This window comes from Varroa destructor, unplaced genomic scaffold (genome assembly GCF_002443255.2).
Source record: "Varroa destructor unplaced genomic scaffold, Vdes_3.0 BEIS01000006.1, whole genome shotgun sequence".
NCBI lineage: Eukaryota > Metazoa > Arthropoda > Arachnida > Mesostigmata > Varroidae > Varroa > Varroa destructor.
In genome coordinates, this window is record NW_019211459.1 from 30,557,597 (window position 1) to 30,584,702 (window position 27,106).

The 27,106-nt window shown below is 37.4% G+C and overlaps 1 protein-coding gene across 3 annotated transcripts; it reads right to left on the reverse strand.

Annotated features, from left to right (window-relative positions):
* Positions 1–2,323: 2,323 nt before the first annotated feature.
* l(1)G0289 (plexin domain containing lethal (1) G0289) lies at positions 2,324–27,097 on the reverse strand. 3 transcript variants are annotated; one of them, XM_022813168.2, is made up of 9 exons: positions 26,770–27,097; positions 19,270–19,370; positions 18,673–18,691; positions 17,536–17,769; positions 16,012–16,197; positions 14,227–14,422; positions 13,121–13,330; positions 10,218–10,462; positions 2,324–5,094 (listed from the first exon to the last, which is right to left on the reverse strand). In XM_022813168.2, the coding sequence occupies exons 2-9, from the start codon at positions 19,299–19,301 to the stop codon at positions 4,813–4,815; spliced, it is 1,404 nt and encodes a 467-aa protein (XP_022668903.1). In that variant the 5' UTR covers positions 19,302–19,370; positions 26,770–27,097; the 3' UTR covers positions 2,324–4,812. The 3 variants fall into 3 exon arrangements, with proteins under 3 accessions (XP_022668903.1, XP_022668902.1, XP_022668904.1); XM_022813167.2 differs by lacking the exon at positions 18,673–18,691 and having other exon boundaries at positions 26,770–27,096; XM_022813169.2 differs by lacking the exons at positions 18,673–18,691; positions 19,270–19,370; positions 26,770–27,097 and adding exons at positions 16,523–16,551; positions 17,094–17,128 and having other exon boundaries at positions 17,536–17,709.
* Positions 27,098–27,106: the final 9 nt, after the last annotated feature.

Here is a 27,106-nt window from a genome sequence, read left to right on the forward strand (position 1 = left end):
TCTTTCGAAATTACCCAACCTGTTATATGTTGTCTGAGGCACCACTTCTCATCATCGTTGACAATTTTGTATAGAAGCATGCCCTGGTGGTTGGGCTTTGTTTGGTGTTCTTGCTTGCAATACAACATGTGTATTTGAAATAACAAAAAGTATATAATGATTCAGAAACGCTTCATTTTGTTATTGCAAGAAGGTATTTTTCCTTTCTTATATACATAAAAAATTGTATCTTCTTGAACTAGATGTTAGAAACAAGTCTTAAGAAGTGTACGCTAAGATTTTAAATACAAAACCTGTTTTTTTTTACCTGCCTCCTAAGCCCGATATCACAAATCTTTCAATTCATCTTACTCTATAAAGATCAGCCTTCAAATATTAATTTCTATACAGACAACATACCTACACTGTGTAAACCCTTCACTTTCCTTATTCCTTACTGCTGCCATAAACGAATCATAAATGTTGCTTAAATCAGATCTTGTTAAACCTACGCCGGGTTATAATAATCCTGTTTCAATTGTTTTACTGTATCCTCTTTACTCATAAATTACCTTAATACTGAAAATTACATGAATGTGGACGCGGCTTTATATATGGAAATGTAGCGGGCGATTATGGCAATCGAATTTTATAAGAGGTCTTTAAATGAATTTTCAAAATGCTATTATAATTGACGAAAACCCACAAAAAGCGTGATATTACAGGCCGTGTGAGAAATACTTTATACCATCGGACTTAAACAAAAAAATCAGCCATATCAGAGCTGCGTAATACATGCGCTATTCGGTTTTTGTTATTGGTTTCTAAGTGTTAAAAATATTGGGAAGGAGTTTTAAACCTAAGCTTATTTGCTGTCACTAACTTGCCCGGGCTCTTAGTGATTTAGCCAAGGATCGGCTCATAGAATTAACAACAGATGGGAGTGATAAGACGATTTCACACCTGACTCCTGCTTAGATTATGAAAATAATCGTTCAACACTCGGGCAAGTTAATGGTGGTATGTAATGCCTTTCTCGTTTTGACTTATTCAGTATCGCAAACCAAAAACCGCCATAGAAGTTCCAGAACTGTGCCAATGACGTGACGATTTGTGCGTCCCAAGGGGCACAATTTATAAACTGAATCAAATTGCAGATATCGCACCATTTTAGTGCATCGTTGTGCTCCAGTTTGATACTATTGAGACTTATTGGACTGTTTAAAGTTCCAGATTTTTTTATGTTATTTATTTATGTTCATGCACTTTATTCTTCAGATAAATGCCCAAACAAAAAACAGTAAAAATTCACTTGACCCTTAACACACGACGCACAACACCCATATCTAAAAAATGACTGTTCTCCTAAGCACCTTGCGCACCGATAATTATTAGCTACACATAGTTAATATGACGACATCTTTATGAAGTTCTTTACCGCATAATGTTTCTTGTCTTTATACGTAAAGAGCTGATTGCAGCAATAATTGAAGCTTTATTGGCATATTATCACAGCACTTATCTTGCACTCAAGCAAATAAATTTAGTGAATTTATACTGTAACTCCAAAAAATTTAAGCATCCTTAAATTGCCATCTAGTCACTAAATTTAGTATGCCAGAATCCATTTTTTTTAAAGTGTTTTTAAAGGCTTATAACCTTTGTAATGTTTATACTTTCATAGACTTCTAGCGTATCCAGCCCCCCATCAAATATCAGCGATTACGTAAATTGTTACTTTAACTTACGGTCTGGGGTACCAACACTTTCCATATCATTGCAGCAGATAGAATCAGAACGCAAAGATTCTCACTCGATCGTATAGTCTCGTTGTAGAGTTCACGTGTTTTCTTCAAGTCTGCCATTTCCTGCTAGCTTACCAGTAAAAATTTTTAATCTTTATAAAATACAATGAGCATAAAAATATACAAACAAGGTACCAGTATTAGTGAAAGAAAAAGAATCCTTAAATGATAGGCATGGGAATACACATCCGTATGTCAAATCAGTTAATCATTGATTGATTGATTATCTAGTTCAAATATATATCGTTTAATAATTTATGATATGACGATTATTCAATCACTTTATTTATATTATTATATTTGTAGATTTGAATATAGTCTTAAAAGGTTTAGGTGCTATTGAAACACATGGTACAAGTCAAATCAAAGTAATGATTGATTTTTTACAAAAATTAATTGACCGATTGATTGAAATGGATCCATTTTAAAACTGATAAAATTCAAACACCGATTGTTTTTTTTTTCAATTTTTATTTTAATCTCATGCGAATTCTTTGTCACTAACTATATTTGATGGGAAGTGAATACACATAACGAAGTGGTGAATTATTATAATTACTTCTTTAATCAAGTATTATCACAAGATAGTTTGATATATACTGTAGTTACACGTCAACAAGTTATTCTACTTCTTATCTACATACCAATATAGGTGACATATATATATATATAGAAGGCACGGCGAGAGAGTAATCCCGACTTTGCAAGGTTAGATTGGTATGTTGTTATCTAAGATTGTTACTACATACACGTCGCCTTATAAAGACGAGAACCCGCGCGCAACATTTTTATAGTGTTACGTCTTAACATGCGTAGAGGCAGGGTTCAAACAGAAATTTATTTGTATTATGGTACGGATGTTTATGAGACATTATTAAAAATTCTACTATTTTAGTCGTAACTTTCTATTTTTGGAGGTGAGTAAAAGACCACTTAGTAAATGGTACAAAAGGCTTATTGCATCTGCTTGGACCTTATGCGCTTCGTGCGTATGTCCGTAGATGTCCATACATTTATTCCTCCCTGGAATGGATATAATGTAGGCTTCTGCTTTTGACAAGTATATTGATTGGCTTGTCTATGTAGGCAGAGTTGAATAACTTATTATGGCTCAAGCTTCGATTTTCCATTGTATATTCAAAAACAGCGTGACCGTGAAACGTTAAGTAAATACTACGTGGCCTCAGGATCGGTCGCAGTCAATTGACTGCAACCATGTCGCAATGTGTGCAGAAGATATGGGGAACGGAGACTGGAATTTATTTTGGGAATAGTAAAGTGAAATTACAATGTCATTACTTATACTGCTTTCTGGAATACAATGCCAAGCATTAGTCTGTGTGGAATTCATTGTAGTGCAAAAAATTATGCTACAGGACAATTTAAAAAAAATCAGTGTTTTAAAATACCCACAAGCCTTAAGCGCTTTTTATACCAGATGAGCCCATGAATTTCAGAAAGAAATATTATAGGACAGCTTTTACTCTTCAGTTTTTCTAATTCATAAATTTGCGAAAACCTTGAGCTTCAAAAGATTTAAAAAAAAAAAAACTTGACAAAAAGAAACATTTGTTTCAGTTAACAATATAAGCTATTAAGCTATCTAAGTAATACAAGCACGGCCAAAAAGAGTCGCAGCCGCATTATTGGTAAGGGCCATCCGATTATGTTTCTGGTACCGAGAGATGTTTAAACTTTCTAAAACTGCAGAGCTAACATCCAATTTACGTAAAGTTACGCAATGGAGCATTATCTTAAGCCTAGTGATACTTTAGACAATTAATACAATTGTAACCAATATTAATATGGATGGCAGCGATTTTCAAGACCAAATAAAACAACCTGAAACCAATGCTTAATGCATAAATATCACTTATAATATCAATAGCTTCCCTTTTTACGTTTTTACGCTTCTTGATTTGTTCTGACACGAATTTAAGAGTAATTAGGTTTATATTTGTTTTAATAAATTCTGTGTTTATATTTGCTAGAAAAGTTGTGTACATGCCGACACTTGACCAGCTTCGCAAGTCGTTTTTATTTGCCTTCAACCAAATAGACTTAATGCGCTCCAAAGCAAAAGACGTGCCTATTTATGTTTAAATAACTTCGTTCTTTTTAATCTTCTCATCAATTATACCAGCCTTGGCTGTTTAGTCATTATATTGAATATCCAGTCACTTGAGGTAATTATCTTAGTCCTATGTGTATATTTAGGGAAAACAGGACAATAAAGGATGTTACATACCGAAATTCAAACAAAAAAGTCTTTTCGATCTGTGCGGGCTAAAGCCTCTCCGTTAGATCCACCTAATATTTTCTTTAACTTGAACCTTCAATTATAACCATCATTGCGTGCATCAGTAGTTTAGTAATATAGTGATATAGTGAAAATCCTACGACGATCCAAACTATGAGTACTATCTACCATAGTGCACATGTACAGGTCCAGCCTTATATTCTACAACAAGCAGGACTGATACGGATATTAGTTACTGCGTCGATTTGGTCAAGGATTAACAGACTCCTTTTGACTGATGTATGCAGAGTTACACTGTGGACTGCGCGCTAGATGTATAAATGGCTCAATGAAGATTGTTCATTGCTGTCAACTTCTCGACTATGTATTATTGCCAGTTACAGGTTATTGATACGGTAATTCGTAAAAAAGAGGTTATGAGCGTTATCGCGTAGGAAAACAACTAAATATATTAGGACGCGCCGCGATAGGTGTGTATGAATTATGAACTGTATGATTTATCATAAGCCACTTTACAAGCCAGGTTGCACCATGTGTTATCATAAAGGTGATAGAGAAAAGGTATTTTGTTGGATCGTATCATCTGTGGTACGATCAATATTTGCTGCTACTGTTACATCTGGTCCATCTAATTATCTTTGCTAAAGTACAACTGTTGCTCCTCTAGTAAAAACGCAAGTTAAATATCCTGGCAGACCTTTCCGTGTTTCATTTCGCCACTACCTATCAAGCTCAGAAAGAGCGCCACTCTTCATTATTGTTTTTTCTTCACATATGCAACGAACCAGCTGCAATGTACCGGGCTTCCCCGTGGCGTTTCCATTGTGAAGGTCGATACTTAATTAGGAGCTGCCCACTGGCTGACCTAGGGTTGTGATACGCGTAAATCAACCAGCCGACAAGCGCCAAGATGAGTACGACAAGAACAAGCAGTGCTAAAAGGCCTCCTGCGTCACTACTGCTGTTACTACCATCACTGGAGGCCGCTGCTGCCGCTCCCCCAACCGCAAGTGCGTTTACTGCTTCCATACGACACTGGTCTTTGTGTATCTGTAAGAAAATAAGTAAGATATTTTGTACAAAAATATTTTTGGTAGATTCTTAATTACGTTATTTCCGCAACAATAGAAAAGCAAGTTTCCATTGTATTGCAGTGGTAACGCACTTTTCCACTAAATTCAACGACATAAGGGGCGGTCTATCTTCAACACCGTTTTTTTGTGCGGGGCTGAATTGAAGTGAGCGCGACGTAAACACCAAACGCAAAGCTGTAAATATTCAAGTAACCCTGAGGAAAGGCCTCAATATCAACTCCTTAAGCCAAACACAACATAGGCTACGGTTAGTTTTTCGCCTTCGCTTACTGTTAGCAGTCATGTCGATGCAGTTATCGTATTTTGATATATATATATAGCCAATGAAAATCATAACGTCAAAAAACTTTTTGAAAATTGACAAAGGGCTTGCTACATGGTAAAGCATCAACGCACCTTACCAGCAAATCGTACTTCTACTTAGACACAAGATTTAAGAATGTCCAATGTATATGAGATCGCTCTATCTAATAGTTCCTAATAATTTTTTTTGTAAGAATGGTGCGCAGAAAATTCCCTTGCATTTATTAGAAGGTCTTGTTGCCAGGCTCTTTATGGCTATTTTTAATAGATGTTTGAAATCTTTCTTCTATTCTACGTTTTCGCCGTTATCAGACTTGCAATTACAACAATTATCACACTATTGTAGATCCGAATAGAAGAATGATCTATTTTTAGCAGTCCATCTAGGTACCAACTTATGTCAAAGAAAATTATGCCACTATAATGGTACAGAACTGTGCTCGTTATCGTACCCGGCATAAAGGAACCTAGGGAGAGGTTGCCCAACCTTAACATCTTTGCCTGGCACTGTAATTATCCGTACAAGTCTTCAGATCGAAACCATCTTGAGATTTATGCACCCGAATCATGCGACAGGGTGAGACTCGCCAGCAAAGCTGCGTCACAGACAACAGTCATGCTGTTTTTCAACGTCCTCGAGCACGCATCTTTACTTGAAAGCAGACCTGGCACTCATTCCCTTGACGGAGGCACATCGTCTGTCAACCGGCCCAGTCCGTACCCGGTCATGTCCCGCAACCAAAATCAACAAGACAACCTGCTTTTCAAAGGCCATAGAAAGACACTAATGGTTGGCGGATGTGTAACTGGTCCGGCGCAAACGGGTATGCGATTAGCTAATACGAAAACAAGCAAAACGATCACCGTACGCGACGTCCCAGAGCATCAACGCATCCGCTGGTTCAGCCTCGCTTGCCGCTCCTCGAATACGGTACTACTGGCTACTGAGTATAAGATCAGGAAACGAGCAACGGCACTGGCCCTGAGCCCACTTAGAATTATCGACGGAAATTTCTAGGACAATCGCGTTCCGATTGGAATCGCTGGTACCCTTTCTACCTTCTACAATAGCCTTGCCTGATCTAGAAGCCGTAAGTAGGAGTTCCTTCAGAAGACGTCGCTTCGGCAGCGTACTTGAGCTAACCACCATCAACAGTCGACTTCTATTCAACGATAGATGCTCCATATTAGGGGCCCAGCTGAGCAACGAAAAGAACGATCTTATCCTATATATTTGTGAAGGACTCCTAGTGAGCATATTTTGTAGGCGCACTTTTGGCATACCTATAAGATACCGTAGATCTAGAACAATGCAATATCATTGAAAGCAAACAATCAAGATTCCTTTCATGATACTCGTATTACACGACGCCATGACAATACACAGTTTCGAGAACTAAAGGCAATGACGGTACACCCTCTAATGGTGGTCCTACGATCGGTTAATGTATCACCCAGTGGAACTAAACAACCAAACCTTCTAACTTCCTCCTCAATATAGTCAATCTTGGTACCGCTCTCTTCAGTTAATTCAGACTATCGACATAGATGTTTGGGTTGAAAAGCACACTTTCCAGATAGTACCCCTACCAAAAGGGATCAGTCTGTTGCAATCAAATTTCGATTTTGTTTTAGTTGCACTCTTGACAGGGGCTAACGCAACCAGTACAATAAATAAAGCATAAGACAAGCACCAACTAACGTTGGCCGCCTTCGCTGCAGTTATAAACAGCAATTTACCAACTGAGGAACGATAAGGAATCAACAATATACTTAAGCAGTTTTGCGATATCGTTTTAAAGCCAAAGGAAGCCCCGCGCACATCCCTAATTACATCTTACATTTAATAAACATGAAGGACGAAAAGGCGATACAATTGGCGCTACGCCGCAGTAGAAACTAAAACAAGATTCGTAAGGTTGAACAACTGGACATCAGCAGACCTCTGTCAAACACATAAAGCAGTCCTGTAGTAGTAGTAAAAAAGATTGGAGAGTACCGCTTCTGCTTCGATTACAGAGAATTCAGCAAAATAAGAAAAGCATCCATTCGTTATCACTGACAGGCAGTTCACTTGATTGCCTGATGGATTTTATCGGCCTGTCATTCCTAAACCAAAGACACTTCCAGTACCCAGTAGAGGAAAGAGATATCGAAAAGACAGAGCTTACCACCCTCGACGGCTTTAGGTTCAACGTGGTGCACTTCGGGCTATACAATACCTCGGAACGTTTGAACGATCAATGGACGACGCACTTCGTAGTCGACAATGCATCTTTTTGCCTAGCCTACCTCGGGTAATATTTATGTCTTTAGAAGGATCTTACGAGAACGATTTACGGTTGCAAGGTGCTTTCAACTTTCTCAACTAAATATAACAAATAAAACGTTTCTTTAAGGTTACAACGCTTTGGATCCAGGGCTATATCGAAATGCAGCATTCAACCAGACTAGGCCAACACAAAAATCACCGACGAGTTTCCGGAACCAGTACACAAAAAAGCAGTTAGGAGCATTCTGGGGTTTTATCATACTACAGTGGCTGCGTCCTTAATTTTTCGAAAACCACGTCGTCGCTTAATGACCTTCTGAAGAACGCGCTACCTTTTTTTTAAAGGGACTGGATATCCTGATTTCACAGGAACTTCGTAACGCAGAGGAACAAGTGGTTTTCTCTGGTAGCAGAATTTCGTCCAAGACACAAAAAACTATCCTACAATTGAACGGAAATGCCTAGCCACTACAATGAACAAGCTCTACTCATACATATGCAGATGGCCAATAAAAAATTAAGTGACTACCGGTTAAGCATCTGACTGATCGACTACCGTGGTGGGTCTTTTAACTGCAGAAATACCAAATTACGGTTACTTTTAAGGAATGGAAGAACTGTCGGAACGTTTACTATTTTTCAAGGTACCCACTACAACACGAAGATAAGCAAGACGCTTAAGCTAAGAAAACCAGAAAGTTACCATCGCCATGGTCCACTTTGCACGCGACCATGACTCGTTGTTACAGAGAAGTGTAGCAAAAGCATCGTTTTCAGTAACATTCACCACCGTAAACGGTATATTTTATATATAATTAAGCCGACAGAGGTGACGACCGGCTGCTCATACTGCAGGATAAATATCGCGAAGAGGCTATACGCGCCTACCATGGATTCAAAGAGCAAGGATATAAAAGCCTGGCATAGATGCACAACTAATTACCGAAAAAGTACTTTTCATACTAAGCATACCGCGATATGGATGCTTAATCCATTTGTATTTAGAATGCTATCCACGAAGAAGAAAATATCTTTGACTTAGTTTGGCCTCCCACGACAGACGCTGACGTCTGAAACCTTTTCTCATACCACTGAAATTGGTTCATCATGCTTCAGCCAGATAAATAACAGCAACCGGTTCACAACTACTACTATGAATCACTTTACGAAGTATTTAATAGCGGAAGCGTTATCGGGTGGTTCAGCAGAGGAACACGTGAAATTGCTGGTCAATCGGATCATACTCATACATGGAGCACCCACCGTCCTTATAACAAACATAGAATGTTCACGAAAACGCTACTGGAGAAAATCACGGCTTTCTATAGAATCGATAACTGCCGAACTCCGGCTACCACTCCAATACGAACAGACTAATTGAACGATCGCACAGAACACTCGCCAACATACTAACCGTGCTTGTCAGCACGTGCTTGTCATAATTTTATAACCCATCCGACAAATATGGAAGTCATATCGACAATGCAAGGTCACCTAAAACCAGAAAGAAGTCATCTACGTTTCACGACTCAAGCCGGTTATTATACCAGAAAAAATACCGACGCTCCCGAGAGCGAGCCCACGCTGCGCACACTTCACCGCATTAGGTGTTTAATCTAACGTACATTTCCACACAACTTACAGTCACGTCGGCGAGTTGTTCGTTATAACTATAATATAAGAAGTATAGGATAAAAAGCTCCAAATCTCATACGATCCATTATGCGCGGCCTAGTTTCTTGGAACGCGGTTAAAGGGAGCTGCATCGTCACCTTTGTTCCATGCCCTCGCACCATCGCTGACATCCACTCAAACAAAACGCGGCCGTTGAATTTAACCGCAATTCGTTGTTGCTCGCCCTTCCAGGTCTAGGGTTAAAGAACTTGCTATCGTTAGTTTGAATAAACGAGCGGCTTAACAAGCCATATATATAATCTATGGCAAAGTCCCAATAGACTAAAAAAGGTGATGCCATGTGCGAAAGGAATCGTGCATTCTCGGCTGCTGTCACCTGGCATCAATTGATTTCGACCCTTACTATCAATAACTGAAAAATTACAGCAAGCCACTGAAAAATCGACTGGAACCAGTGAAGGGGTGTCGTCTTCGATTATGCAATACAAGATCACATACGTCTCTGGCTACTGAAAATTGAGAGAACTTCTTGATGAGAAAAATTCTAGTGCACTCGCCGTCTTTTGCGTCATCAGATTATTATCTATTCCGATCTCTGCAGAACCTCCTTAACGGTGTTGATTCTCTTACAACGGGGGAATCACATATCAAAATTTTTCGCCCTAGAACGACCCAACTTTAGAACTATAGTCCTATTAGAAAAATGGCATAATGTTATCGATCAAAATGATGCATAATCAGTTGAACAACGTTCCTTTAAAATAAAATATTTGCCCTAGTTTTGGCTTAAAAACCATCAAAACTGTTTTGATCACCCAATATATATATATATATATATAAATCTTCCATTATGACCAAGAGCAACATACCATGGCATTTTCTTTGCATTTGTTGTTGATCCAGCTTTGGCGATGTCGATCGACACCTGAAGAACAGCGTCTGACAGCGTCGCACCACGTGCAGTTAAAGTTGATCTGAGCAGTAGTACATTCCTCGCATGTCTTCAAAGACACGCAGGTGGGCAGCGCACTCATTACTATAGCCGTGTGCGAACGCAGCAGATCTGATTTTTTGTTAATCGAATGGTATTCGTAAATTGTTTTCCGCTTCAGAGCTACAATCGAATAACACGAGAAAGAACAAGATTTCGTTATAGATTACAAAATGGGCGATTCAGTAATAACACAATGATAAATGGTTTTGCATTTTTTGTAGGAAAATGCACAAAAGCAACAAGACAACTAACAAGTATCTAATGCGTATTTTCGTTTATGCAAAAAGTCTTCCAGAATTACTAATCTCCTCTAGCATCTCCTATACTTAACTTTATGAAACTTGAAGAACATTTTCGTGCCGTTGAACCTTTTTAGAATTACAAGGTTTATTACCATCTAAACACAACGGGTTCCAAAATTTCGATATGTGTACTACTTGCTAAATTCTATTTGATACAATGTCAAGCCAAAAGCGGTTGCTCTTTACAAAGTTCCATAAAGATTGTGTTCGACAAAGCTCCGTAAGACTTAAAATCTGCTGAAATGAACATAATCTGATATACTTTTTTGCATTCGACTCTTCTTGTTATTCTAAAAGCAAACTTGACAGACATCGGCGTTGCTCAACACCCAATGTTCGAACAGCTAACAGCAGCCGCGTAAGGACGTTAGTCCGCTTTCATCTGTCGTCGAAGTCGGTGATCTTTCAGTAGCACTCCAGGACGGGCATGAATCTGTTAAAAATTGTTTAGTACGCGAATAACATACCAATATAGTTGGAAAGTCGCTTCCGTTTTCAACAGGCTATGACGCCTATAATTCCAGGAAGTTCGCTCCAGAGTAATGACCCAAAACTAAAGCCGCAAAGTTTAAATGAAAAAATCGTTTCTCTGTTTTAGCAAGCTAACGCCTTCGGGTGGAAAAGTTCAGTATGTCACCTACATTCTTAGACCATGAATTACGACAAATGATTTAATTTTTCTTAAACACATTCAAAAAGAAACCACGCAACGTCAATAACGACTTACGCTACAATAAACTTTAGGAGTCTGTTTTAGTACAGACTATTAAATTAAGTATTCCTAAGTATGGTTTCGAAATAGTCTGAAACTACGTTTCTTGCAAGGCTTTCAATGAATTAAATAACCTTAAAGCATTGGTTTCAAAGCACCTACTTTAGAAGCGATGCTTTTGAGTCTTTTACGCAGTTTGTACTGGTTGGCAGTGTAAAGGGCTGGTTTCCGTTGTTGGCACTGTAAAATATCGGTTATAGCGACAGAGGACTTTACGAGGGATATGGATCAGAAAGGTTGCGAGAAGATGCCTGCAGCAAAAGCCAAGGGGGGCTTCTTTTGCATTCCTTCGCATGTGCCCTTACTGCCTGAATCTATACGGCCTTTACCACCACAGGCATCTGAAAAGCCTTAAGGCATTTGCTGCATTATACTAGTATTGCACATCGCTGACTGCTCCTTTCGTGTGTTTTTCTTATCAGTGCTACCTGGTGAAGAGAATCAGCTATCGGGATCGAAGGCATAATTACTGAAAAGTAGCTTTGTCGCTTCAAATTTTGCTAGTACAGATGAATTTCTGGGAACTTTAGCCATTCAAGAAAACTGATTTCTGTAGCGATTAGATTTCTCATAAATAAAGTTATACTAAAAACGGTTCAATTTGTCGGCTAAAAAATCATGTTGTTATAAGAGGAGACTAATTTTCGGCTTCAGGTTTGAACCTAGAGAAGCCATGGCGAACATATGCGGAGAAATCCGTACTACCTTTAAGATGAAGAAGACATTGATTAACGCTATTACGGAACTCCTTTATGCATCAAACATCGCAGTAAGAGATTGTTTAGGATATACGTAATACGATAAATGCACTCAATTGGAGTGAAATCTTACTTCATTAATCGATAAGCAAAAAAAGAACATCTGCCGACTTCATTTTCAATTCTTTCTCAGTATTCATTAGAATTCATAGTGGATTCAATACAATTAAACAAGGTCACAAAAGGACAATTAAATAAGTCGACTCTGAGACATTTTGAATAGAGGACAAACAACATCAATTATGTGTTTAGTGGCCTAACAGTATCAGTGTTCACTGGAAGTCTTTGAAATCTGAAAAACGCACTATATGCCTTTGCACATCGTGAAAGAGTGGCAGCTCTCCTGCGCGAGAAGGAACCCAACCTTTTAAAAAGGAAAGGCTTCTTCAGTAGGAACGCTCACAAACACATCACAAGTATGACCAGCTGCAGCGATGTTTTTTCATGTACAAGTCTTCAGTTGATCTCGCATTCTCTGACCATCATCTGCTTATGTACCTTCAAAATGCTTTTGACGACTAAGTTTTTAACACAAAGTGTCAATTCAACAATGCCAAGTTCTCATTTGTTGAGCGCCAGGATAAACATTATAATTAAACAAAGGATACTCTAATTGATAGTAGAAATGCATATTTGCTGAGGAAGCCTATTTTTATCAACTTGCACCTATAATTTTTAGTGGAATTTAAGGGATAATCTGAAGAGTGTACTTATGAATGCACTCAGAAATTAGTCGTAAATAATTCTTAGCTCATGAGATTCGATAATACCCTTTCGGATAAACAAACTTAATAGTGATGAAACTTTGACAACATACGATGTAATCAAACGTGTGTATATTTTGTGACAATGCTGCCTTTGTCAGATATTTACAAGGATCATACGAATATATGAATTTCCCTAAAAGAAAATTCAACTTTAAATTAATTTACGCAAAAATACTTACGAGACACAACGCTATTGAAGAGGTATGCGTCAGAAATTCCGACTTTAACGGGATGATTTTTCTCAGCTATCTCCGAAATAGCAATAGGAATCTCACGGTAAACAAAAAAGATATCACCGTTGTCATGTAGAATTGCTTGGAAGGTAAAATTCCCGGCTTCCGGTTTATCATCCAGGTGGACATTTCGCCACTCCACTACAAACATCGTTCCTATATAACAAAAATATAAATTGACGATTAGGACGTATCCCACTTCTTAAATGACTATCTGAGATTCAACTATTTTAAATAGAAACCCATATCCATGTTTTGTACGATTCTCATTGTGACCATCTAGTTGTTTAAGTCTTTTGCGACTCGGCAAGGTCGCAACTTACATGTTTTTAAAAATTATCTGTAACTAATGGTTATAAGGGACTATTTAAGACATATTCCACGGATATTTCATTTTGTGGTTCACAATACAATTTTTTACTATAATACAGATATGGCGTCATTAGCCTTCGGTTATTTAGAATTGGCCCATAATATTCAATAAAGGTCTCCATCGATTTTATGTTCCTTAGAGTACCCACCATCTATTGATCCATCGCAATTGCCAATATAACGTGCAAGCGCGACAGTATGAGCCAAAAATATTCACAATACATCTTTTGGCAAATTAATCCCTCTATTTTGGGAATTGTTTTTAAAAAATGTGGCAAAAAGCCTCCTTTGAACTAAATGAAGATTTTCAACTACGAGAAAGTTGGTTCATTCTCATTCCGAATCACTATTGAGCAACCGAGCAAATGTAATAATACTTAAGTACCACACCACTCGAATCTGTTTCGCGCAGATTTGTGCTTATAGGGAAATATTATGATTTAGATACGCCTTTGTATTTATGTTGTAAACAATCATGACAGCCATTTGTATCTGTTACAAACAATCAGGACACGCATTTGTATCTATGTTATAAACAGTAAAGCCCACTGAAAATTACCTTAGAAAACGAAAAAGTGTGATTACGCTTCTGTGGAGCTACAACTCTACGCCTTTGGCGTTCTGAAAATTTTACAACCAATTTTTTATGCTCCGTGCATCCGCTTTGCGACCATACCAACCGTTGTCGTGATATTTTAGAGCTGAAGCGGATGAGTTGACAGATGCTTTAAAGTTTGCCATTAACGGTGCAATATACTGTGTAGCTGCCAGCCAGAGGTGCAGAGCGTAGCCAACGTAAAGAAAGCCTCCTGTAGCTATTGTTACATTGTTGATGGGGTGGCCGTAGAACGGAAACAGGAATGTCAGGTTGACTGTCTGAAAGTTTTGAATTCGACCATACCAAATGATAATCGAGTATACAGTAATTACTAGCTAGATATTCAATTTTAGGTTCGCATCTTGATCGTAACAAATTTAGAGAGTGTTTTACAAATCAATAGTTCAAAATGAGGTTAGAGCAAGATAATGGGTGTCACTACTAGAGGAATTCCATCTGGCTTAGAAAGGTTTGCACTAGATTTCTAACTAGTTTGTGACTACTTTTCAAACTCGTGTTCCTGCCACTGCCTTATTCAAGTACCATAGACTCTAAAAATATTTGATTGAGTTTATTCATTCTTCTAAAGAATTCATTGTTTGAATCTGACATGCTTCCTTTTCGTACAATTTCTCGTATTTGAGCTATTTATGCGTACATTTTATAATGAAACAAAGGTACCTATGAATAAAATACAAACAATAGCTACGAGAGCGCTGTAACCTAAGAAATCGTCGGTTCTGTGGTCATCAGAAAAGAAAAGTTCAATGATATGGTGGTCAACGAATGATCAATAACTCACTTTAGCCACAGTAATCATGTACCCACAACTCTACTTATTGAGCAAAGTCCAAAGGCCGGCCACGAATATATTATACTTTGTTTACCAAAAGTGGTAATTGCGCTCGAAGAGAGAAGACCTTGGCAGTGCTACCCGAGGAATAATTCTTAATCATCCAGAAAACAACGGTTTGCATGGCTAATCTCAGTGTAACATCTCTTGATTTTTTTGTTATCCACACTATATTTTCGGCTTACTCTGCGACATAGCTCCATTTATTAAAAAAAGAAAATGTTTTGAATGGATAAAGGAAAGTTATTAGGACATTGAAGACTTCAAGAAATGTAACAAACGTGTTCTATTAATGATTGTTTTTTATACGCGTTTTCGCTTATAGATACTTCGGCAGTATCCAGAAAAGGTACGTATATGTTCTATTATAAAATTTGATAACACCGTGTTTGAAATTTCTCTTCATATATGACGAAATTCTTAGAAGTTCAAGACTTCTGAAACGATGTGATTGGCCTTGTCGCCCACAAAATTTCTGTGTTTCCCCCCTTGAGAAGATGATTATTTGAAGGTAGATCTTTGACTACCAGCACAAAAGTAGCTTGCCTAGACTCGCCTTCTTCCTGGTAAATGTAAAAGACTAATCGTCTGGTGAAACCTTTAACTTGGTCGGAACCAATGCGTTTTACCTCCTACGTCCCTTTTATATTCACTTTTCTCTAACTCCATCAACTCTTTTCTGTTACTCGACAAACACTTAAAATCAGGACAATCACAATGTTTGACGCTATTTAAACATGCCTAATTAAGATATGCCTAAAAATTAGTTGATATACAAAGCAATATATTAATAATGGATACACGCCAGTGTCGCACAATCGTAGTGTTTAGTAGATGTAAGTGCTTCTTTGTTACAACATTAATCATGGACGACTTAAAATAAAAGTGATTTCTCACTTTTATTTTGAGTCCATGGTACACAAGTCGTTAAAGATGTACACTATGATGCTGTTAAAGATGTTAAAGTTTAAATCTGTTCAAGTTTTACCTAATAACGATTATAACTCAACTAACCGCTGCCCGGCGATAGCTCTCACTCAGCATATCGTGTGTAACGGTATCTGAAAGCCTATCCAAATCTATCCAGAGCGTGTCAGCACGCACCGGGTCTGTCACTATAGATGAACTATAGTATTCGTGAGCTTCGTCCGTTTGATTTGTGTAGTCTGATGGTATGCTGTACACAGATGGCATTGTTACCTTAAAATAAAGCGTGAAAGATCACAGCATAAAAAACAACTGTTAGTAGTTTCAAAATTATGCCAAAAACACGTCGAACGACATACGGGCAGACACACATGGAAATATTTAACACGAATTGAAGATGAGCATAGTACGCGACGCAACAAAAGCGAAAAAAGTAGCCGGCATAATGGGGAATCCAATTTGATCCAGGTGCTGGTAAAGAAGAGATAGATCTCGTTGAAAAAAACAGCGAATAAAAATTGTAAGCGCTTAGACTGGAACTTGTGTGCTAGAGACAGAATTACCAAAATTATGTCAAATATACACTGTCGTTACATACGTGAGTTTGTGGTGTAATAGTATGCAGTTCTGCAAGCAGGCCGCAAATATTTGGTTATATATCAAAATATATTCATCTACCTCGCTCCATATTTAAAAAAGTAGCATTATTATTAGCAAAAAAGAGGTAGCATTATTATTACTATATAAACGAAAATAAAGAAAAAATAATCTAAAAATAAAATTTATAAAAAAAATAACTTTAAAGTTTAGCTTTAACATTTATCGTGTTATAAAATCCAGGTTGCGTAGAAATAGAATGCCCGTCAAAATAGTGTAACATTTTGTTTCATGACTTGCATTCCTGGATAACAGCTAAATGTAACTTTTGTGCCTGCGTGACACATCGTAATAAAACGTACAGTTAAAAACCAATGATAAATATTCACCAAAATTACATTGTAGGTGACTATCAAACATAACAATAATTTAATTCCGTTAAATCGACTGTATCATCGTTCGAACATCAAATTGTAACGTAACGTTACCACAGTGTTATTTAGTTCCTAAAAGATAATCATAAATAGAAAAAGCGTTTAAAAGATACACTCAACCGAAAAAGACAACTGTACCTCTTAATATAGTTGAAAGCATCCAATCCAAACAGCTACAATAATAAAACAATAATTTTACGGTTAGTTGGCCTGATGAGGTTAATTCGTGGGTCGTACCAGTTTTTCTGAAAATAAGTAGCTTGCTAAGGACGCCATCACAGTACAACGTAAAAAGTAGGTGTAAGGTTTCGAGAAGTACGTGACAACACTATGTTACAGAAAGCTACGTACGAGCCGGAATTTGAGCAGGAATATCCTATATACCGACTACTATACTCCTTCCAGCCGGAGTTCATTCGCATACCATACGTACCCTCGTATGTCTTTTTATCACCAAACTGTTAACCATATTGCTCTTTCCACTGATTTTGCAGCAACAGTATCCAATCAATGAAAACCACAATAATTACATAACAATGTATATATCAACAAGACATGAGATCCCAGAATTATTATATACCTCGTCAGTGCTAAAGGCAGCACCAGTTTCAGCATCTTGACCTTGTCCTGATGGTGGTCGTTTAGAAGAAGTATCTACAGAAGGCGGAGTATCGGTATTTTGGTTCGACAACCGAGTTGCTGCTGAAGATTGCTCAGATGGGTCTGAATTTTGAGAAGAATGGCTGACCAGATCGCTGGAACTTTCGGAGGACTGTGCATCCGAAGAGGGAGATATGGAGGTAGTGGACAACTCCTAACAAGAACAGTGAAAACCAGTACATTAACCGCACACGTAACCATTAATAAATTGTTGTGTGGACCCCTTATGTATATAGTCGAAATTTTTCTATAAAAAATTCACGTAGAAACAGTCCGACATTTTTCAACAACATTAGACTAGACGCAGTATCTGGAGAAGAAATATAAGCGATACAGATCGTAAACGCCACAAAGAGCTGTGGTGCTAGCAGCTAGTAGGAATAATAAGCAACAAACACATGTTATCTAATTGAAGTCGTTTCGAGTCACTGTTTATAATCAAACGCGGACGTGACATAACGGACAGCATTAGGGAAATGAGAGGAATTGAGGGTGAAAACTACTGCCTTCATTGAGAAGGTGAGGACATCTTTTCATACATGAGCTTCTCTTCTTTGGTCTAACTATAACTCGGTTAACTAAAAATACATATTAGTCATACGTCAATTAGAAACATTTTGAAATCATCACGCCTAATGTTTCAACTTCAAAATAGCAGTATTCAAAAACTGATTAAAGTTTCTCTAACCTGTCTTGAAAAATCGTGTGCAAATTATTCAAGTAAAGAAGGAAGCAAAAGTAGGCTTGCAAATGAAGTTAAAGAAAAAAAATTATAAATGATATGCAAAAATGCAGATAAGGATTAATTAATGTATTTCTATTCTACACTGATAATATAGCAAGACTACTTATTCAGGGTAGCGCACATATTGATAAATAGTCTATCATGCTGGTCAGTGCGCTGACGTCCTTCCTTTGCTTCGTTGGTTCGGCAGCGACTATATGTGTTTCTTACGACATAATAGCAAATGAGTATTGAATTCTTATGTAAAATTTTTTGCTTCAATTTGTATACTTAAATTCACTTGATAATAGCTGCGATCACGTAGGTACTCACCTTAGCTGTACTATCATATCTAAAACCAACGGAACAAGTTCGTTATTTAATCATGACAAAAACTAATTTAAATTTCTAATTTTCACATAATATATTTCAACGCTGAGGTCGTATATACTCTGAGATTGCAAAATTTCTGCATTAAAAGGACGTAATAGCTAAAGAATAGTAATCGGATTGCTATAAACACCGCGGCGAATCGCGGCAGTGAAAAAAAATGATAGCATAGATGTAATTACTTAACATCAACATCCTTATTCCACCAAATTGCCTAACACAAATGTAAAACGACACCTTTAAATTGTATACAGGTGAAACAATTGGCTTTTTTGCATCTTGTGAATTTTAAAATTGAAGTCGTATCTACGTGGAAACAGAAAAACGTCTACGGAAAATGAAATCACTGAAATTAAAGAATGAGGGCGCGTACAATCAGATAGTACTATTACAAAAACAGTAATTAACCAAAAAAAATGATTAATGGAAACAGGGTCACGGGGTACATCTAGAATAGCCCGAACTAGAGGGTAAAGTATCAGGTGTGGCATGAACAAATCAGAGACTGATAAACAAAAGCAAGGTACTTTTGTATCATACCTTATTAGAAAGATTAGTTTTTGGAGATACATTCTTCTTCGGAGCTACTGGTTTTTTGGTAGCCTCCATCTTCTGCGACGGCTTCGTCAAACTTGCTAGAGCTGAAATAAAAACGTATAATTTAATTATTAATTTTCACATCTAAGTTAAATATGCAAAACTAAGAGTCTAACTAATTGCCAGTATGTCACTACAGTTGTTTACATGTTTTCCATCTCACGCTCTAGACGAACTACATATGTAAGAAGGTTCACATGGATAATAAAAGTTGTCTTCATTTATTTAATTCATATAAAAATGAGGTTTGTGAATGCCTTGGAAATCTGCTCTGGCACTAATAAAATGGAGAGATGTCAAGTTCACAAGTGTAGACCCAGAATTTGATCCCAAAAATTAAGCGATAATTATTTCAATATAGAATTACGTATGCTTAGCGTAAATATAGTACCCGGTATCTCTTACTGTACTACAGACAAACTTTGGCCATTGTGGAGCCTCTGGGCATCATGTGCACAAAGTGTCAGCACAACGACTAAAGCCCGAAAGCTCAACTTCCGCAGTAACCGAGTTGATATGGCTGGGGTTTGCTATATTTAAATAACCGCTCCATTCATAATTGCTCTCAGTAGTTTTCTTTACATCAACTTATAAGGAAAAATATTTCACGCAACATAGTGGGGCCCCTTTTAGGAAGTCAATCTGCTACTTCTTTTCCTTGTAATATAAGCGCATTGAGAGTTCGGAATCTGAGGGAGCGTTCCATATTACTATGTCAAAAGAAAATGTATAAGAGTTCTCTTTCATTAACACGGCAACCTGATGGATAATCTAATATCTATTGCGATTCGCTCACGCAATGCATGAATGAGGCATATCATATTTTACATATACCTCACATTTTGAACAGTTAAAGACGTCTAGAATTCTCAGACATCTACAAACAACTTTTATCGATGACTACCTGTAGAGTCCGCAGCGGAAGAAGCACTGGCTATATCCACTGCACTCTTTCCATTCTTCTTTCTCTCATGCCAGTCGATTTACAAACAAAAAACATAATTTCGCGATCGCGGCGGTAATAATCGCTTCTCGCCTAATACTGTGCCAGTACTGGATTTCAAAATAAAGCTTTAAAAAACTTGATTCTGTTTTAGTTAACTATGCGCTCTATGGAACTTACTGTGGGTCAAGCAAGATGCCTTCCCATCTTTTTCTCGAATGTTTTTCGAGTAATTTAAAGTCTTATAACATTATTGGTTAATGCTGGATCATAATAATCTCGAAGTCTACTCGGTATAGAATTCATTCCGGCTACATTCAATAGCTTTTCGCGTGCTCAAGAAAAACTGCAATCTAAATGTTCACTTGTCTTATTTTTACATTATTTTTTTCCTAAAAAAATAATTGTTTAATAATTCTAATTTTTTCATTAGCATATTCAACAGTCGTGTCATACTGATGTTTAAGACTAAAAACTTTTTTTTTTCAATTTTTCTAAGAAATTGTACGTTATACCATGGTTATTTGTTACCTGAATGGTGATTAAGAAGTGAATCATTACACACTGCTTTTTACTGAAAAATAAATTTTCAATTCAAGTAAAACAGGTGCATATTTTGATACGCACTGTAAGTACTAATTGCTTTAAGCATAAAACGAGCTGTAAAATACAACTAAAGTGGAAATTCTACGGTGGCAACAACTCGCAGAAAATGAGGTCACATATAGGTGAGAAATTAAAAAATTAAAAATAGTTAAACTATTAGGTGTAAAAAATAGTGTGAGCGTATTGTTGATTAACCGTGTTTCACATATCTTTCCTTAAATTTCACAGTCAGCAAGATGAATGCGAAAAATCGACTTTACGTAACAACTATTTGTATTTATACATTAGTAATTATGTGGCTCACTTGAAGATGTCGATTATTAGATTGAAGAGCTTTGAGATCAGCTCCTTTTTTTCATGTTAACCCAACAAAGATTTCTTCAGTGTATCCATGTAGCAACTAGCCATCTCCCTAATTTAGTTAAAAGCGCTGCGTCTAGTCTAGATTTTTGCTTAGTTTTTATTATTACTTGTTAATACATGACTCCATGTAAAAAACCATTGCACGCCATATAAAATGTTCAAATTTAGGATTATAGCTATATAAAGTATATATATTCTGTGAATTTTCAAAATAACCACGTCATTGTTTACGTGTTTTGGCTTCTGTTCTAGCAGATATTAGTGCAGAGTTTCTTGTTATATTAACGTGTCAATATAATTATTGTATTTTATGTATTTACATTTTTTTAGGTGTCTTGACATTGTACACCAATGTGTCTATTTACCGAAGCACAAAATATTCGCTACCGCTGTTTTTCACAGTAATAAAAGAATAAGGAGTCAGGATTGGAAGGAGTCGGCGTAAATCCAGAAAATAATGATTTTCCTATTTTAATTGTTGTCGTAGTTAATTGAATCAGAAAGAACCTCTGTAAGTATATATTACGTAGGTGGATATCAGTATGGCATAATAAAGGGGGGGGGGGGGGTCACACTGCCATTTTTTGGACGCTGTTTAAAGTATCTATGAGACAGATTGGATAAGATCTTAGTGAAGCGATGTGTCAAGCAATCAGATGATTATAAGCAAGTCCATGCCTAGTGAATAAGGTAATACATGTTGACAGCCAAAATACAGTCCAGCGTTATTTGCCAGAAATTTTAGGGCTAATTTCTTGGCCGTATTGCAGCTCGCAATACGAACGCAAGAACAGTTCTTGTAGGCGTTAGAGGTGAGACGAGTTGTGGATGTAAATACAGCAGCCGTTAAAGTTGTGTGTTATAAATATAAATATTATAAATATAAAAAAATACGTTACACAAAGGTATGCCCACTTCTTCGTAGTTTTAACTATGATGCTTTAATTAAGTACGGTTAAAGCCATTATATAGAACTTTAGTAAAGAGATTACTCAAGTGACAAAAAACAACTATTTTTCCCATTCTTTCCTTGAAATTGGTTAGGTCAATGGCCCGAATGAGCTTCCTTACGGCATTTTTTTTTACATTTAACAGTATAGGAAGAATGAAAGAACTCAATTTTCCGGATATTATTCCCTTGTTATTTTCATTTGTAATAAATCATATTATAAATATAAATCATATTATAGGTGTATATACTTATACTTATATGATTTATATATATACTGAGATTACTTGAGATGAGAGAGTTTTAAAAGGTTGTTTTAAAAAGTGAAAGATGAGTCTGGTATATAGGCAACAATAAAATTACATGAGCTAGCTGAGATGCACCTTACAATAAAATTTGTGTTTTTATATATTCTACTGAGAATTTCTTAGCATGTCAGTCTATAAAATGTCAGAATATTTAAATCATCATGTAATTTTTGAATGTGCTCTGTATACTGAGGAAATCGATATTTTGTCAGCGTGAATCCATATTAAATGGCAGGTAAGCACCACTAACCGAATTACATAGGGTGGATTAATGACAGAGTGTCCTATAAGTCTGTCCTATAAGTATCTCTGCTATATATATATATATATTATACTCAGGTTCTCGCTGTTTGCGTTTACTGAATCCTCTTTTTAATTTGTCTCTAATATTCAAATATTGGATAGCTTCTTCTTTCTCATCCTTTTCTCAGCACAAAATATTACTTTTATTACTATTATTTTTAAAGTACTTCAACCGGCCTCCCAAAGCATTAAACGTTTCATCAGTCGGATTAGCTTCATAATATTGAGCACCAGCCAAGCAAAGCCACCGTCAAGGAACCTTTAATAGTAAATGCGGCACTGCGTCGAAAGAAAGTACGCTTATACGTCCTATCCAACTTTCGATCGAGTATCGCAAGATAGGTCTTGACGGTATTGATGACTGAAGCGCCAGTTGCAGCGTGCGACACTTACAACCACCGAAGCCGCTCGCCTGGGTTATAATAGTGCGCAGCACGGCCGGGCCTCAAGGAGACACTTAGATTTGCACATTGCGACCGTACGATTACCGCAACTTTGATGCTCATCGCTCCAGAAGCTTTTAATAAAACAGACATGCTTCTTTTACCGGAAGCTTAAGCAACTAGGCTATTGAACGTCACATTCCTACTTTGTGCATCCTTCCGGACTACAGTTCAATGAAGCATGCCGCACCAGTGAACGTACTTCCTAAGATAGGTACCTTTACGCTATGCCTAGTAAGCCCTAATATCATCGACTCTACTTCGTAGAAACGTAGATTCGGCTGGCTAATTCAAAAGTATAAAAAAAAATTTAAAAATAATAAAAAAACCCTGTCAGCGATCAAGAAGCGACGTTCTCTAGTTCTACCCCTTTTTTATTCATCGCCGACGACCTCAATGCGCGCCTCGCCGGCCGCACTAAGATCTCTCAGAACACATTTACAGATTTCAGTTGTTGGATAGTCAATCATATTTTAATATAAACCTCACTGGTTTATGCAGGAAGTTCGGTTATCGATATATTTCCAATAAACGTAATACGCGAATCGTACGAACTGACTAACGTTTCAGAATGAGAGCGACTTATTTGCAAACGGTACAAATGCGAAAGCTCACATATCGATAGCAAGAGATTTCATGGTAAGGTTGCATTTGCGCGTACTATTATATACCAGCTGTTCTGCAACGTTCAGAGGTGGACAAGCTTTTGGTACGCGCCCACGAAATCTTTTCAGATCCTTACATGGTAGTGACTCCCAAAACTTGAGCCCAGCTTCTAGTCAGAATTCTTCAGTCTACTGTACAACTCCTTCGTTTTCCCCCAAGAGGCGTATACCATGGTTCTACTAGACTTGTCGAGTTGCGCGGAGGACCAGAATGGGTTCAAAGCTTTTGACTGGGGTACAATCCGAGTTCTACTTTTTAGCCTCTGTTCTACCAAAAAACGTATGCGTCATAGCGACAAAAATACATGGAACCGGAGACCTATTTGGTAGTTTATGCAGGCTGATGCATAACAGCAGCTTGGCGACTTGCCCGATTAGCTTCTCGGCCTTTGTAAAATCGTTTGTGTCATGCAGTAAAATAACTTGCGCGCTACCATTCTTTGCTGAAGCGTGAAAAGAGGCATCTTAATACAACTCTATGTATTTCTATAGGGCTTTACAGTATGGGACTTACGCAAGGTCACAGAAGCCAGCAAAATAAGAAAACTGCCGTTCCAAACAGGGTCTTCGACCCGCACCTCAAGACTCCTATGTTTTGCCACTGTGCTGGATATTTAATAAATGTTTACGTACTGGTAAACTCCATCAATTCATTATAAGCTGCTCTCCGGTTTGCTGGAGTCTACAAAAAAAGCGTACATGCTGTTCCAAAGAAACCCTATGGGTTTCTTGAATGGCCGGTGTCGAGAAAACAGTAGCTGCGCCGTGGAATTCGTTATACGCGATGATTATGTATTTCAAAGTAGCCTTCGACTCGGCGCCCAGAAATAAGGTGGCGCTCACTCTGGCGGGACAAGTGTTTCTATACACATGCTTAACCTTTTCACTGCGAAATACAAGTAAGTAGAATAATCATCGATAACAGAACGGGCAAACTTGTTTTTTGTACAGACAACGAACTTGACTTAATGAAAGTCAATTTTGGTTTTTCATTTCGCTGAGGGATATCCGTGATCAAGTAAAAAAATGCTAGTAGGCTTAGAGGTGAACAGTTTAACCAGGTTTGAGATACGGCAAGCTCTACTTCAGGTTTGTGCAGCAATTACAAAGTTAAGGACTGCTGGTAAATTTGATTAAAACGGAAGTGAAGTTTCGAACAAAAAAGGAAAGCGGCCTCTCGCTGAGTAACCTCTCGTTTTTGGTAGCTGGTTATCATATCTAGGGTTGCTCATCTCCGTCAAGAATAGAAGTTTCACCGTCCAAGTCTTTGAAACGCATTATTAACCGCTTGGGCGATCAAATCGCTTCATCGTTTGCCCCTCGTAACTGCTCTTAGCCTCAAGATAGCTCAGGTCGTAACAGACGAGATACGCGTTATTTGGGAGCAGCTTAAAATGGGTAAAACCTCTTTTTTCAAAAGGACATTGAAATTATGCAGAACGATTTGTAATCGTTTTTCGTATTTCCTCACCGACTCGCTATAGCTGTCCGATGACCTACGTCGCCGCTTTGAGCTCCCAGGAAAACCTTTATGGTCAAGCTTAGTGACTAGAAGGAAAAATTTGCGAGAATCTGTAGGGACTAATTCAATTTGGGTGCGGGCAACTGATAGAGAGGAACGACCCGACTTAAGACATGTCGTAACTCGCCTTGCTGTGCATGAGGTTTACCGTAGACCTTGTAGGGAACAGGGCTTCCATAAGCCTGATAACAGCTCTAGGTGTTCCAAATGCGAGGATAATACTAATTAAATATAGGCAAACAAAAAACAAGTTAATACTATTTAAAAATTCAAAACGATTAAAAATCGATTTTTTATTAGAACAAAGTTCAATGTAAAAACTAATATCAGGCAATACACGGAATAAAGTATTAAAGGTTTGTTGCCTAAAAATAAAAATTGGGTTCCAACCATTGCTCATTATCCTTCAGGCATTTCTCAAATGTTTTTTTTAATAGATTTTATTTATTTTCCTAGAATGTGTTTTCGGGATTGGTTTGGAGTTATTATCTTATTTTCATTTCTGTTTTTTTTAAGGATTAAGTAGAACTGGACAACAGACTGGGACAATAAAATAGCTTTCTAACGGTAGATAATAGTTCACCATTAACAGGCACACAGGTCGGTTGCAGTAGTTGAGATAGATTTAATAGTCAAGGTATAACGATTCCCTTTACACATATAGAACTGAAAGAAGGCTCTCTTTAACATAATATTTAATTTAGTAACGAGATCTTAACTCTTTTACGTTGGTAAAAGTCACCAGGTAGAACTAAAAATATAAAGTTCAACATTAAAAGTAGTATATCACATCCCGTTTCAATCTGATCAAATTTAAACTAGATGATTTTGTGCTGGCCAAATTAGTCACCTTCAGCAAAAGAAATAACTCAGCAATTAGGAACGTTGAAATCCTACCTATCTCCTAGCTATACAATCCTTATAGTTAACAAAATACCCAAGAAAGTGTGCCGGTATAGCTATTGACTTGAAAATGTGACATTGATAACCAGTAGCATGAACTAACCAAAACATGGCACAGAGACTCCGAATCAGTAAAGCACATTTGAGGTTTTTTAATGTGGTGTTTGACAGTCATTTAGTCGAATTTAACAGAACCAAACTGGCCTTCACTTGATTTGAGCATATTGAATACTTTAGAAGCTTAGAGAATTATGTTTAGAACTTAATATGATATCTAACATCATTATATAACGGATTAAGATCTCCTTAGCTTTTGTAGTAGAAAAAAAATCCACCTAAGGACTGTGCGGTTGAAATTTACAAAATCTTCATATTAAGTAAAATTATGGGGTGTGGCTTAAATTGTGAATACGTGTACGATCATAACTTTACACTTACCATGTTGTTCAGCGGATACGCAGGCCAAAAAGCTTCCGACCAGCAGCACGATGGCCAGGACGTTTCTCCGTGGGGCCAAGAACATGGCGGAACCAACAGAATGCGATTTACTTACCCTGCACACAGCGTACTTCGCTTGTAGCTAAAGGATTGGTTTATGTGAGTACTATGATAAGCACAAAACTAATTCCTACTAGAACACTCGCGATACACTTTGCACTTCAGACCAAACCTGTCGTTTCATCTATGTGTATCATCGGCTGATTGTATTTGCTTGTGTTATTACCGTTGACCGTGTTTGCGAACAGCTAACTAGTTAACCAACCTATCGACCGAC